Raw genomic sequence first — 16,293 nt, forward strand, 5'->3', positions numbered from 1 at the left:
AGATTAATGAACACTGGAAAGATGTCAGAAACCAATAAAAATATAACTATGAAATGAAGGGACAGATATGATGAAAGTAAGACTACTCCGCATACTTCTCATATTACTTTGACTTTTGAAGCATGCAGGTGTTTGGGGCACCTAGTGCCTCAGTTTGCTTAAGCATGTGAATCTTGGTTTTCAGCTCAGATGATACTCTCTGGGTGGTTAAATTGGGTCCCACATCAGGATGGTCCTTGGCATGGAGTCTGCTTGAGTTTCTCTTTCTCTCTCTCTGCCCCTCCCTCCTTTCTCTCTCTCTGAAATAAAGAAATAAAATCTTTTTAAAAATGTAAATTTTTAAATATTTTTTTTTAAAAAGTTTAGCTTAAAAGAGAAAAGTGAAATCTAAAATAAAAAAAATACTAATGCTCCTCTCTACTCAGCAGGGAACCTGCTTCTCCTCTCTCTCTGCCTGCCTCTCTGCCTACTTGTGATCTTCCTCTCTTTGTCAAATAAATACATAAAATCTTTTTTAAAAATGACTTGAAATAATCCTTACCTCTGATTGGTTCACTTACCAAATTAATAGAACTTTACATTTATTTGCATTAAATAAACTCGACTCAAACCTCCTGGGACAAAATAAATGCAAAGGCATTTTAACCTTCATTCAGTAGTTTAACTGCTAATAGTAATGTTTGCATTATTATTTTTTTTAAAATATTGAAATATAAGAATAAAGAGAAAAGACAGAAAATGTATTTAAAAGTTTCTTATTCCTGCATTATTTATAACACTGAATTGTAAGATCCAATAGGAGCCAATGAATTTTAAATTTCATTTCTACTTCAGATTTCTCACAAGCAAAAAGATATTTAAAGATATTTCAACAGGATTGAACATTCCGATGTAGTACCAATAACACAATTCTTGTGTTTTAAACAGTATTTCCCATTTAAAAGAATCAGACCTTTTTGGAAAGCTGTATGGGTGTTGGTCAGCGAGGTATACACTGAGCCTATAGCATTGTGTTGTGCTAAAAAGAAATGACTAGTGTGTATAACAAAGCAATCAGGAAGACTGAGTTCAAGAGGCACTCACTAGCCACATTTGAGATAATTTGAGCTTCAAAGAATAATGACCATAATTATTTGTGACAAATTGAATAAATAAAAATTCCATGATGATGGATGTTGGAAAAAAAAAAAAAAGAAAAAATCTTTAAAGCCATCACTGGTCACTATCATCAAGTTCTTACTCTAAATATTAGAAATTAAAGAGCATAAATTAACACCCATCTTCACACAAGAATGACAATTAGTAAGTACAGAAAAAGAATAGGATTCATTTTAAAATCACTGTTTTGTAGCTAACAATGAAAATGATTAATGATACGCTATATTGATTACAGGTTAAGTGTCATAAATAGATTCCACAAGCATTAGGTGAAAAGTTTTGGAGAAATAGTATATATATACCAATATTAACAGCAAAGATAACTTGCCAATTGTAACAATGTTCCTTTCAATGTGAGAAAACTGGCTGTCGCTTGTGTTTCAGATTTAGATAAATTGACTCCATTGGAGACAGCCAGTTTCTCATTCTAAGAATGCCACTGGATTTGATGCAAAATGAAGTAATAAGATATCACCTTGAAGTATTTTTACCTTAATTATATCTTTATTTTCATCTTAAAGTTTTCATGGCTTTGTAGAAGATAAAAATGTTCACAGTCAACTGATCTCAACTAATTATGTTGTTTGAAATGTATGAACATAAAAATCACATTTCAGACTCTTGTTGTTGAATGATTCCAAAACCCCCTTGAGCAGCAAAATCACGAGGATATCATTAGATTTGAAGATCATTGTCAAAGAGGTCCTCATAATTCTCCACATATACCATCTTACTTTTAATATATTCTTATTTTATTTTAATTTTAAAATGATTTATTTATATATTTAAGTAACCTCTACAGCCAACGTGGGGCTCAAACTCACGACCTTGAGATTGAGGGCACACTCCACTGGTTGAGCCAGCCAGGCACCCAAATAAAATAACCACCTTTATTGTAGTTCAAAGGTGATACAAAGACAGAAAACATGGAAAATACAGGTGAGCATTAAGGACTTAAACACCAACTCTTTTTTTTTTTTTAAATATTTACTTATTTTTTAAATTTCTTTTCAGTGTTCCAGAATTCATTGTTTATGAACCATACCCAGTACTCCATGCAATAGGTGCCTTCCTTAATACCCACCACCAGGCTCACTCAACTCCCCACCCCATGCCCTTCCCAAACGCTCAGTTTGTTTCTCAGAGTCCAGTCTCTCCCCCTTCTAGTTGCCCCAACTCCTTTTTCCTCTCCATCTCCCAATGTCCTCCATATTATTACTCATGCTCCACAAATAAGCAAAACCATATGATAATTCTCTCTCTGCTTGACTTATTTCACTCAGCATAATCTCCTCCAGTCCCATCCATATTGATACAAAAGTTGGGTATTCGTCCTTTCTGATGGAGGCATAATACTCATAGTGTATATGGACCATATCTTCTTTATCCATTCATCTGTTGAAGGGTCTCTTGTCTCTTTCCATAGTTTAGTGACTGTGGCCATTGCTGCTATGAACATTCAGGTAGAGATGGCCTTTCTTTTCACTACATCAGTATCTTCGGGGTAAATACCCAGTAGTACAATTGCAGGGTCATAGGGAAGCTCTATTTTTAATTTCTTAAGGAATCTCCACACTGTTTTCCAAAGTGGCTGCACCAACTTACATTCCCACCAAGAGTGTAAGAGGGTTCCCCCTTCTCCACATCCTATCCAACACATATTGTTTACTGTCTTGTTAATTCTGGCCATTCTAATTGTGTAAGGTGGTATCTCAGTGTGGTTTTGATTTGAATCTCCCTCATGGCTAGTGACGATGAACATTTTTTCATGTGTCTGTTAGCCATCTGTATGTCTTCTTTGGAGAAGCGTCTGTTCATGTCTTCTGCTCATTTTTTGACATGATTATCTGTTTTGTGTGTGTTGAATTTGAGGAATTCTTTATAGATCTTGGACATCAGTCTTTTGTCTGCACTGTCACTTGTGAATATTTTCTCCCATTCTGTGGCTAACTACCAACTCTTACCCCTAGCATTTCTGAATTCAACTAGAATTATTATAAATATTTTATTGTACTTCCTAGCAATCTTTGTTCTATAAACATTTATGCAGGATCAAATTATACTCTGTGTGGGTGTGTGTGATTATATTTGATATAGGATTTTGGGGTCATTTTCATGTTATAGTATGCCAGTTACATACCCAATTAGATTCTAATTTCTCTTTATGATTTGTTCAAATTTTTATGTGTGCTAGATAGCTATCTTGTAGAAGATCTTGCATTTCATCATTTGGTAGATAAGCAAAAGTAGATAATAACTACTTACATCTTATTACTTGTGTAGGTATGACATAGTTAGGCCTTATGTATTTTTGAAGTGAAATAACCTTAAAGATGGAGAAAAGCATTTTCTCCCATTTCCTCTGAACAGAGAGTCTCAGACAGTCCCAAAAGTTATAGAAGAAGCTTTGAAAAAGTTAGAGGGAAAGATGGACAAAAGTAGGCACTGGAGTGATTGAATCTAGTTTCTTGCTTTAAGTATTTTATGAATAGGACACGAAGCATTTTGGCTGGCCAAGTTTTAATGAGGTGCTTTTAAGAAGTGATTTATTCATCCCTCTGATTATCATCACATCATGCATATACTATTCAATACAAATTCTGATTTATGAATATAAATGAGTTACACAATACTTGAAAAAATAAACTGAGAATTGGATTGATAATGAAAAATTCTGAGTAAATGTACATATTTTAATTTTAGGACTGCATCTTAATCATTGTTTTATCCACATTCAGGATATATCAGTTTCCCTTCCTGACACGTGGCTCGGAATGTACGCTCTGGTGTCTTTTTACGATATCCACGAAGACATTCAAATTCAATCACATCCCTTGTTGTAGAATATATTTTTTTCTCAGAAGACCATCGAAACCTTATATTATGTTTTCTCATGATTTCTTCTGATGCTGTACAGGGCTCTAATATAAAAAAAAAAACATAAAACATTGAAAACAGAATTTCAGACTTCCACGTAGAATCTTCTACACTGGTCCAGGGCTTCATTTTCAAAACTTTTTCAAACCAATTCATTGAAAGACCATTGAGTCCATTTTAATCACTTTAAATGATTAATGATGTAAAATGAGCTACTATGTTTAAGCTGTGATAATTAAATGTTGTAATCAAAGATTCATAGTATCAATTTTAAAATGAAGAAATCAAGTTCTTTCATTAAAGGATCTTTTGCTTGAACAGCAGGTTTTTTTCCCAACTTTATTTCATTACACATTAGTATTTGGTAGTTAGCATTCAACAAATGTTTGTTAACTCATGACAAGTCTATTAACAGCAAAGCATCTATTATACTGATTTTCCCAGGATCCATGAGAATAGTGAAATATTTACCTAAGCATTTTGGTGGTGGTGACCACTCTCCATTTCTGCATGTTACGGTCCTGGGTCCCTGAAGTACATAGTAGGCCTGACATTTGTACTCTACTGACGATCCCGGAGCATATGCTGCTTGTAGGAATGAGGTAATGTCTCCATTGTCAATAGATGGAGGAGACACACATTTTCCACTAGGTTCTAAAAAAAAATTTGATTTATTGAAAGACCAAAGAAAAACAGGTTAAAATAAAGCAAATAAAAAAACAATATCAAGACTTGTGATTTCTGCTGACAGAAATGATTCATTTAAGAAATTTTATTTTATTTTTTAAAAAATATTTTATGAATTTATTGAGAGAGAGAGAGTGAGAGGGAGACAGAGAGAGCAGAAGCCAAGTAGGGGGAGGCAGGGAGCCTCCCTGGGCAGGGAGCCTGATGTGGGGCTCCATCCCAGGACCCCAAGATCATGACCTGAGTAGAAGGCATACACTTGAACAATAAACAATGGTTAAGATGCAGCCCTAACATTAAGATATGTCACATTACATATGTTATAAAAATATGTAACATTAAAATAACCAACTGAGCCACCAGGCACCCTGCTGAAGAAATTTTAAACACTTAAACTGAGAATCACACTTTTAAGCCTTTCCTTTTATGCCACATAAAAGCATACATAAAGCATTAACATATATGTCTGCTTTACCATATTCTGGTGTTAAAAAGTGTTTTTTTTTTACTGAATCAATACTGGGCAGATGGATAGGTAATAGGAACAAAGAAACTTTCTTGTTACATACAACATACTGCAGTTTCTATTGGATCTCTAGTCCTTGTTTATTGATTGTCATTTCTATTACAAAAGGAACATCAACTTTGTTAATTAAAGTGAAAGAATTACACATTTGTATAATGGGAAAGGGAATTGCTGGCTTGCTGTTCTGGACAGGATGAGGTAGGAAAATTTGTGCTTATTCCTTCTGCTCAGTATCACTAAAAATTCTGAACATATTATAAAGACCTACAAAAGAGATTGTGGAGGATGCAGAGAAGATGTCGATCTGATCTGAGGCCTTGGTATTCAAGGAATCATACTGCAGTGAGTTGTTTGGGTTTTCATGTTGCTGCCTATGGATCCTGGACTGGGCACTGAAGAAGACTGGAACCTGAAATGAGATCAAGTTCAGGGGAAAAAAAGTCCCAAGAATTGCCTGCTGTCTTTAGCCAAAGGCTCAGGAAAGGAGTATTCTAGCAAGACAGATTTTTTTTTTTTTAAACAATGCTTGAATTACTCCTGAAGAAACTCCTAGAAGAAACCTCAACCAGCCCTCTCCCCATGTTGATCAGAGGTCAAAGGTGGAGCCTTGACTTCCAGACACAGTCAGGGAACAAGATACCTCACTGCTTTCCATGGTGTCAATGGAGGCCAAGTGGGAACCCTGGAGTTGCACTCTGCAGTTATGGAGGCCTGATAAATAAGATATTTCAATAAAATCCAGAGTCTTAAAATACAGCACCCAAAATTCTAAAATATAATTGAAAATCATTCATCATAGCAAGGACCTGGAGAAATCTCAAAAGAGAAAAGATAATCAATAGATCACAACACAGATGGCACAGCATTTTTTTTTAAAGATTTTATTTATTTATTTGACAGAGAGAGATCACAAATAGACAAAGAGGCAGGCAGAGAGAGAGGGAAGCAGGCTCCCTGCTGAGCAGAGAGCCTAATGCGGGACTCGATCCCAGGATCCTGAGATCATGACCTGAGCCGAAGGCAGTGGCTTAACCCACTGAGCCACCCAGGCGCCCCGATGGCACAGCATTTGATGATGGTTTTCAAAAATCTAGTGGGAATAACAGAACTGAAAAATATAATAGTGGAATTAAAAAAAAAAACCTCACTGGATGGACTCAATTATGGATTACAGATGACAGAAGGCTAAATAAACTTGACTATAGAATATAAATGACTCACTTTGAAAATAGATTGAAAACAAAACCAAAAAAATTTCAAAAATATGGACAGAAAATTTCCCAAATTTTTACAAGGCATAAACATTCATATTGAAAAAGCCAAACAGGACAAACCCAAAGAAAATCTTGCCAACATACACCATAATTAAACTGAGGAAAAGTACAGGAAAAGAAAAAAAAATCTCAAAAGCAGCGACATAGAAACTATGCAAACTAATAAGGGAGAAAGAATTCAAATGTCAGTGGGGTCCTCATCTGTGACCTTCAAAGCAGAAAGAAGTGACATTTTTCAAGTGCTAGAAGACAAGAACTGTCAGCCCTGAATGCTATATCCCGTCATTGTATCCTTTGGGGTTTAAGGGAGAGAAGAAGATATTCTGAGACAAAGGGAAACAGAGCATTTATCTCCAGCAGATTGGTCTTTAAGTAATTGCTAAAGGAATTCTTCAGATATCAGGAAAAAAACAGAGTAAGGATTGAAACTTCATTAAGGAAGAAAAAACAAAAGACTGAAAAAATAAGGGTAAATATGATGGACTTTCTTTTTCCTAAGGAGTTTGTTAGGTTTGGTGTTTGTGTGACATTATATCATTTGATATGGGGCTCCATATATGTAGGAGAAATACTTCAGACACTTATATTTGAACTGTGGGGAACGTGTGGGTGCCTGGGAGGTTCAGTCAGTTGGTTAAGTGTCCACTCTTGACTTTAGCTCAGGTCATGATGTCAGGGTTGTGAAATTGAGCCCTGTGTCAGGCTCCAAGCTGGGTGTGGAGTCTGCTGAATATTTTCTCTCTCCTCCCTCTACCACTCCAATCCCTTTCTCTCTCTCTTTCTCTCCCAATAAATTAAAAATAAAATAAAATAAAATAAAATAAAATAAAATAAAATAAAATAAAATGTGAGGAGGGTGAATGGACTTAAGTGGAAGTACGGTTTCCTCATTTCACTTGAAGTGATAAAATGTCCAAACCAGGGGGAGAAGTGACAAGCTATATATTTGCATCTTAATACCTTGCACAACCATGGATAAAACTATACAAAGAGATATGCTTCAAAATAACAAAAGCATATCAAAATAAAGTTATTTGAAAATGTTCCAAAAATCCACAGGGATGGGAAAAAAAAAAAAAAAAAGAAATGGGAGTGAGAAACAGAGGAAAGAAACTCAAGGCAAATAACAAAATGGCTGACCCAGCCCCTAATCTATCAATAATTACTTTAAGTGTAAATGGTTTAAATTCTTCAGTTAAAAGACTGAAAGTGGCAGAGTGGACATGCAAACAAGAGACGACTATATGACAACTAAAAAAAACTAACTTCAACGTGAAAACATAAGTGGGCTCAAAGTAAAAGACTGGAAACTATATATGCCAGGCAAAATTTGATTTGAAAAATAAGCAGCTATTATATCTCCTCCTATAATATATCCTAAACTCTAAATACTTCAGTGTCCTATAACCAAGTTCTCAGAGTTTTTTTTCTATATATACAAATTCTCTGGTTGAGCTCAGCTAGAAACCTGCCTTTTTATAGTCCACATGCTGAAGAAGCCCAAATTCATATCACATTCCATGATCATGCCCCAGCTGCTGATCGATTGTGTGTCTCAAAGTGAAGTAGCCCCTACCCCCAACATATGTTTAGTACATTTATTCCTCAGGAAATAACTGAGCTTCTTAACACTTAAGATAGAGAATTTTCTGGGCGCCTGAGTGGCTCAGTCGATTAAACGTCTGACTCTTGATTTCTGCTCTGGTCATACTCTCAGGGTCGTAAGACACAGTGTTGGGCTCCATGCTCAGTGTGGCGTCTGCTAAAGATTCTCTCTCTCCCTCCCCTCTGCTCTTCCCCTCACTGCTTACACGCATATGCTCTCTCTCTCTAAAAGAAGAGAGAGAGGAAATTTTCCATGATTCCAACAGTCCTAATGTGGCCATGTATTTCATAAAATAAATATATATTATCACTATGCAGTCCACAAAAAGAAAAAATCGGATTTTAAGCACCATCATTTTATTTGAGATTAAAAAAAAAAGAGTTCATAAGAACTATGTCACTATATTTATTCATATTGACATATTTAGTCCCTAATATATTCTCTAAAACCCAAGGTGAAATAAGATACTTCACCTGCACACTGAGGTGGTTGTGACCAGTTCCCATTAGAACATTTCACTTCTACATCCCCAAACAGTTCAAAAGGTTTGATGCATTCATAACGTGCAGTCTGATCAGGTAGATACCTAGGCTTCTCATCTAGGATAATCGCATTTTCCACTTTGGGTGGATTCTCACAGGAAATATCTGAATAGAAAGAAAAAAATAGCATCTCAAACGTAATGATCATTTTGAGTAGCAAGTCAATGAACAGGATAAGGGAGATTTAAAATCAACACTTAATCTGTCATGAAAGAGTGCCAATTTAGGAAATTTACATATAAGATTGAAGAAAAGGAGATAAATATTTTTTGGTAAGATTTAAGCTTGTATGAAAATGAGAGTTTTCCTGGACATTTCCCATTTTTAGTAAAATCAATATTACAAAATATATAAATTCAATATGAATTTGTAAACCACAAGAAAATAATAATAAAAAAATCATTTGATGTTATATTTTGGCTTGCAATCATCCTGTTTATGAATGTGATTTTAGGCCCTTAGAAAAATAAACATGGTAGGCACTTCCTTAGACAATAAATGAAGAATTAACACACTTTAAAGAGTATTAGAGTTGAAGGGAGAAGATGATTAATTGAGGACCCAAACAGGAGATAAGGAAGAGAACAGAAAAATACATGTTTAATTTCTAAAAGCACTCTTCAATTATAATAATAATTATTTTTTTTGCAAATGCTTAAGGACATTTCAATGCGATTTCAAAGTGTAATTCACTGGTGAGATTCAGGTGGGTGTAAAGAAGAATAGGCCACAGCTACAGTTCCTAAACTGGAGCACACATTGAATCCCTTGGGAATTGTTGAGACACTTACAGGGTTGCAGCCCCAGAGCTTTTGACAGGACAGGTCTGAGTGAGCCAGTGAATTACATCTGCATTTCTAACAATTGTCCAGAAGATGCTGATGGGGCTATTCCAGGGACCAGAGTTTGAGAACCACTGGGCTCAGACTAACCAATGAGTACACAGTTTCATTCCTTTATGTTAAAGCATAAACCTTCTTTGACCTGGCCTCAAACAATCATCTACATCCATTGTTTAAATGACATTAGAGGGAATTGTATCTTATATTACTTAAGATATTTTGATAAATAGATTCTAAAATTTTATCGAAGTACCTTTGCATTTTGGCTCTCCTATCCATTGGCCCTTAATGCACTGTATAAAATTGGGTCCATCCAATTGGTAAATCTTTGGACACACAAAAGTTACTTTTTCTTCTGACCTATATAAGTCCTTCTTCCGGCTTATGGGTATGGCAATACCAAAGTCAGGTAATCCAAAACAATCCGTTTCTGAAAGAAAAGAACATGTACTTCTTTGGTAAGTCTTTTAAAACACATAATGACCAATAACTAGAATGTAGAATAATAAGTACACATCAAACCAATGGGCACTAACACAATTTTTCTAAGTTGAAAAACTGTGTTAGAAGTCTTTTGACTTAATTATATTGAATTGTCCTATGTTTATCAAAAGTAAAATATGGGGATGATGATAAGGGAAGTCTGAAAAGGTAGAAATACATGTAATGCTTGATATCACATTTCTTCCACTGAAATTCTTTTTTGCTCATATGAGCCACCTACATTATGTATGTATTTGTATTTTTTGCTTCTGTCAAAATCTGTTACTTTTAATTATGTTAAATATCTTAGAAAAGTATAGACTTATAAGGAGATAACTGATAAACTAACACTACATTGAATAATGATGAGCTTGCTGAGCAGGGACCAGCTGTGATCCAGGCACAGAGAGGAGGAGTCTGTGGACGTGTATCAGAGGATGTTGAATGTGCACATGAAGTGACGTGAAAGTGAAATAATTTGGGCTCATGCTTTCATACTTTTTTTTTTTTAAAGATTTTATTTATTTATTTGACAGAGAGAGTTCACAGTAGACAGAGAGGCAGGCAGAGAGAGAGAGAGGGAAGCAGGCTCTCTGCTGAGCAGAGATCCCGATGCGGGACTTGATCCCAGGATCCTGAGATTATGACCTGAGCCGAAGGCAGCGGCTTAACCCACTGAGCCACCCAGGTGCCCCAACATACTTTTATTATTAGTAGTGTTATTAATTCTCTACCAGACTCCACAAGGTTCCAGAGATACCTTGTTAAATTCTAGAATTACTGCCTGGTTTTATATTTGTACCCATTTATGCTCTGAATTAAGAATATTGATCAACTTTAGAGTAACATTAAATACACTGTACTTATGCATTCTGGTGGATGAGACCATTTTCCTCCTAAACACTTTATAGATGCAGATCCATTAGTCCCAAAACCTTCTTCACATTCGTATACTATTTCTTCTCCATCCTGGTAAGTGTCTGATTTGTGAAGAGGAAGACTATGTGGAACCACAAATTCTGGTGGTGCACAAGGAAGCCCTAATTAAAAAAAAAAGAAAGAAAGAAAGAATGACTCCCTATTTCATTAACTCTGAAATTTCATTTTAGGTACTGGCTGCCATATTTGGCAGTCTAATTGGAAAAGAAGTGGTAACCCAGGAGCTACGACCATAGCACAGAGAAGGGGCACAAATGCTTCGTAAAACCACCACTCTGATGTGTGTCCGGCTGGCAACCTGAGCAAGAGCTGGAAACTAAAATAATCAGTATATTATCAGCTGGAGCAGCTTCTTTCTAGATATGTTTCCTGAGGCAAGGGAAACTAAGGCACAAATAAGCTATTGGGACTACATCAAAATAAAAAGCTTCCGCACAGTGAAGGAAATAACAAAACTAGAAGGTAGCCTACAGAACAGGAAAAGATATTTGCCAATGACATATCTGATAAAGGGTTAGTATCCAAATATGGAAAGAACTTATAAAACTCAGCACCGAAAAAGTGAATGATCCAATTAAAAATGGGCAGAAGTCATGAACAGAAAGTCTTCCGAAGAAGAGTACAGATGGCCAACACACACGGAAAGATGCTCGTTATCACTCATCATTAGGGAAATACAAATCAAAACTATAATGAGATACCACCTCACACCCGTCAGAATGGCTAAAATTAAAACAAAACAAAACAAAACAAAAACCCACAAGAAACAACAGATGCTTGTAAGTATGTGGAGAGAGAGAAACCCTCTTGCACCGTTGGTGGGAATGCAAATTGGTGCAGCCACTCTGGAGAACAGTGTGGAGATTCCTCAAAAAGTTAAAAATAGAGCTACCCTGTGAACCAGCATTTGCACCAGTGGGTATTTACCCCAAACAAACAAAAGTCCAATTCAAAGGGATACATGTAAAATGATACTTATAGCAGAATTATTTATAATAGCTAAGATAAGGAAATGGCCCAAATGTCCACTGATAAATGAATGGATAAAGAAGAGGTAGTAAAGAGGAGGTAGTATTATGCCTCCATCAGAAAGGATGAACACACAACTTTTGTATCAACATGGACGGGACTGGAAGAGATTATGCTGAGTGAAAGAAGTCAAGCAGAGAGAGTCAATTATCGTATGGTTTCACTTATTTGTGGAGCATAAGGAATAACACAGAGGGCATTGGGAGATGGAGAGGAGAAGGGTAATGGGGAAACTGGAGGGGGAGACAAACCATGAGAGACTGTGGACTCTGAGAAACAAACTGAAGGTTTTGGAGAAGAGGGTGGTGGGGGGATGGGTGAGCCTGGTGGTGGGTATTAAGGAAGGCACATATTCATGGAGCACCACATGTGCTGCATAAACAATGAATTTTGGAACACTGAAAAAAAATTAAATTAAATTACAAAAAAAGGAAAAGAAAAGGTAGTATGTATATTACTCAGTTGTAAAAAAGAATGAAATCTTGACAATGGCAATAACACAGATGGAGCTAGAGACTATAATACTAAGTAAAATAAACCAGAGAAAGACAAATACCATATTCCAGTTAGGCAACATACAGTGTAATATTAGTTTCAGGGTTATAATGATTAAGTGATTAATCAGTTCCATAGAACAATCAGTGCTCATCAAAGGGCCCTCCTCAATCCCCTTGACTAACTGGAATTTTAGTGAAAACTTTAAAAAATAATAAAATAAAAAATAAAAATGTCAACATATTTATGAAAGAGACTGTTAGTGCTTCTTAAACCATTATAGTGGATAGCAAAAAGAAAGCATTGAGAATTAATCATCTTACGATTAGTACCATATATTGTAATAAGTCAGGAAGAAAGTGATAGGAAAAGCAACAAGAACACAAAGCTGATGGCAAAGCAAAGCAAAAGTTATATACAACTTACATAAATAGGTAGGAATATGAATAGTCATACCTATATGAATAGGTAGGTTTAATTACACTACACACCTAGTCCTAGTTTTAATTAAAAAATTGTCATCATTGAAAGTGATTCTAGGTGCAGGAATTGAAACCACGCTGCTGCCAACAAGCACTTGAAAGCTGCAAATTTTCAGCCTAGGAGGGGACCATGGTGGGGCCTGTGAGGCATAAGAAACCAATCAATTACTCACAATTGGAGAATTCTGACAGCGGTGATGACTGTTTCTGCGACCGCACCTTTAAATAAGAAACCCAGAACAACACCAAAGGAGTTAAAAATAGAAACAAGGAAATCTAAGCTGAAGAATCTCCAGAAAGAAGATATCCTACTACAAGAGAAAACACCTAAAAAAAAAAAAAAAGGATGGCTTTAGATGACAAGCTGTACCAGCGAGATTTAGAAGTCCCACTAGCTTTATCCATGAAGGAACTTCCAAAAGTCACCAGTGATGTAGAAGAGGCTCAAGATAAAAGCATCGAAAAATGTGGCAGCAGTGGAATCAGAACAGTGACTAAGTCTCCCCATATCTCCAATTGCAGTGTGGCCGGTGATTATTTAGATTTGGGTGAGATTACTGAGGAAGATGATTTGCACGGTGTTCAAGGGAAAAGAAAAGCAGCATCAAAAGCTGTGGTACAACAGAGGAAGATCCCTTCGGAAGGCGGTGAGGACGACAGTGCTAATGACCGAACCAGACTCTGCAACTGGTGGAGAATCTGAGGATGACTCTGCTTTTAGTGAGAGTGAAGACGATGATGAAGACTTCACCATGGGAAAAAATAAAGTGAAAGAAGTTAAAAAGAAAGAAGTGAAGGTAGAATCCCCAGTTGAGAAAAAGAAGAAACCTAAATCCGGATGTGATATTTTGGTGACTTGAGAGATTCTGCTCCAGCTGCTGTGAAATCAGAATCTCAGCCTTCACCAAAAAAGGTTTCTCTTTCATCAGAGTCCACTAGGAAACCATTACAAATACGCAGCCGTTCAGCTGAAAGCAGAAAACCTAAGTGGGTCCCACCAGCGACATCTGGAAGCAGCAACAGCAACAGGAGCCCACTGGCAGGGGTGTCTGTTAAGTCTCCAAATCAGAGTCTCCGCCTTGGCTTGTCCAGATTGGCACGAGTTAAACCTTTGCATCCAAATGCTGCTCATAGCTGAGTGTGGCAGTAAACAAATGTTTGATTAAGAGAATCAGAGTTTTACAATGTGTTTCTATTTGAATCGTGTTTCTAGTTAAGGAGAGTGTCACAATATAAAAGAATCCTTTAATGTCATGTGAATTGCCTCTGCCTGTTTTGTGAAGATGTTCTCTGAAGCTGTTCAAGACTTCAAGAAGGTTGTTTATAAGAATTATCTTGTGGTAAATACCCAATAGTGCAATTGCTGGGTCATAGGGCAGTTCTATTTTCAACATTTTGAGGAACCGTGGTGATGCAACATGGAGGCTTAAGTGGGTAGGAGAAGAATCAATGAAACAAGATGGGATTGGGAGGGAGACAAACCATAAGTGACTCTTAATCTCACAAAACAAACTGAGGGTTGCTGGGGGGAGGGGGTTTGGGAGAAGGGGGTGGGATTATGGACATTGGGGAGGGTATGTGCTTTGGTGAGTGCTGTGAAGTGTGTAAACCTGGTGATTCACAGACCTGTACCCCTGGGGATAAAAATATATGTTTATAAAAAATAAAAAATTAAAAAAAAAGAATTATCTTGTGGTATCATTTCCTCCTGAAGAATGTATTCTCTTTTTCCTGTATATATAATAAGTCATTGTCATTACGTGGTTGTCTGTTTGACAAGGAGGAAGTCCATGTTGCATACTGCTCTTTTCTAGTAAGATGATTTTGCTTTCTAGCTTTGGCACCTTCTATGGCACCTTAAGTTTCACTGTTGAAAATTTATCTGGTGAACGGAAACATTCCCATTTTTCCCAGGAGTCATTTCTGAAATCTTAAGTTGCGTGATCAGTTTTACTGCAAGGATGTTTCATATTTTAGCCAATATTTCATAGTAAGAATCAGAATTGTTTTACATATTAAAATGGTTGCTGTAATATGGCATATGTCTCCTACTCAGAAGTAGATGTTTATTGGAGAGCCAATAGAATTTCATGAGATTTTATGAAGCTCTCATTGTCAAAACCTGTAATAAAAGAGGAAGAGTCTCTTTTCCTTGATACCGTTACATCCGTCTATCTCTGATTGTCTACATTTTACTATTAAATGAATGTTTTGAGCAAAAAAAAAAAGTGATTGTATAACGAATCAATAAAATTACCAAAAATGGGATAGATTTGGTTATGCAAAAATTGGAAAAGTACATGATTATATAAATGATTTTAGATATTCAGATATAAATGATTTTAGATACTTAGAAACCTAACGGACTCTTTCTCATGACTTTGATGACAATATTGTTTATTGGATTGTACTGAAAATTAAAAGTAGAATTTTAGTTTGTATACTGCCCTCACCTATACACCGGGGTAGAGAACTCCATTTTCCCATTTCGCATGTTATCTCCTCTTTTTCAGATATCCTGAAACCATCCTCACAAGTGTAACTTAGTTTGCTGCCATGTGGGTAAAGCTTAGGTTTCAATGTTTCTTTTATTTCTTCTGAAAATTCAGATGATTTAATGGTTCCATGTTCTATACGAGGTGGTTGAGGACACCCGAGTTTTTCTGTATGAAGAACAGAGATCAAAGGGTCAAGTATAGATACAATGTATAAGTTGAAAAATGCAATCAAATACCATTTGGCGTTTTAAAATAAGGATAACTTGAACAAATTAAATTACTGAAAAACTGAAAAACATTTGAAACTTGCAAGCATATGTATCTCCATAAAATCTGTGCTATTATCTACTTGTTTGCTATGCCCCTTCATTCTTGTCCTGTTCATTATGAGGAGTAAAATAGGTGTAAATAGAAATTTTCTATGGTATTTACACAATAACTCAAAGTTGTTTAATCATTTCACAGAAGTGAAAGAGTTCTGCTTGATGTGTATACTAGTTTGTAATTTACTGCTTCGAGGTAAAGTGAAATAGATCTAGAGAAAGGTCTTCATCTTGTTCCTTTACACAGAGCACAGAGGAGTGTTAACCTCATTTGGAAGAATGTTATAAAGCAGGTTATGGGCTACTGACCAGCACAGCGTGGTATTGACTGCCAGCTTCCATTTCGGCACACAATTTCTTCTGCATCCTGAATTATATAATTGTCTTGACAGACAACAGATACTTTTTCTCCATCCTGATAATTCACTGTCGTTGCCATATTTTGAGCATTGGGAATCTGAGGTGGTGGGGGGCACGGCTGCGTGATAACTTCTAAAAATATTAAAATTATGTTTCTTGATTAAAAATCATA

At 36.1% G+C, this 16,293-nt stretch overlaps 1 protein-coding gene and 1 pseudogene across 2 annotated transcripts in view; one reads left to right on the forward strand and one right to left on the reverse strand.

The window, feature by feature from the left end:
• Window positions 1-3,661: 3,661 nt before the first annotated feature.
• The window catches only part of CFH (complement factor H), a 50,749-nt gene continuing 38,117 nt past the window's right edge, over window positions 3,662-16,293 (reverse strand). The window contains exons 8-14 of the mRNA XM_082702155.1: window positions 16,071-16,253; window positions 15,394-15,603; window positions 10,859-11,035; window positions 9,766-9,942; window positions 8,602-8,775; window positions 4,507-4,689; window positions 3,662-4,079 (exon numbers count right to left, since the gene is read on the reverse strand). Coding sequence (XP_082558281.1) covers window positions 3,883-4,079; window positions 4,507-4,689; window positions 8,602-8,775; window positions 9,766-9,942; window positions 10,859-11,035; window positions 15,394-15,603; window positions 16,071-16,253 — 1,301 coding nt within the window. The 3' untranslated portion in view covers window positions 3,662-3,882. The remainder of the gene's footprint in view (window positions 4,080-4,506; window positions 4,690-8,601; window positions 8,776-9,765; window positions 9,943-10,858; window positions 11,036-15,393; window positions 15,604-16,070; window positions 16,254-16,293) is intronic.
• On the forward strand, window positions 13,023-14,081 carry LOC309849509 (RAD51-associated protein 1 pseudogene; annotated as a pseudogene). The gene has a single exon. The product of its transcript is annotated as an RAD51-associated protein 1 pseudogene (transcript).

The sequence above is a fragment of the Mustela nivalis genome (genome assembly GCF_964662115.1).
Source record: "Mustela nivalis genome assembly, chromosome: 16".
Taxonomy (NCBI): domain Eukaryota; kingdom Metazoa; phylum Chordata; class Mammalia; order Carnivora; family Mustelidae; genus Mustela; species Mustela nivalis.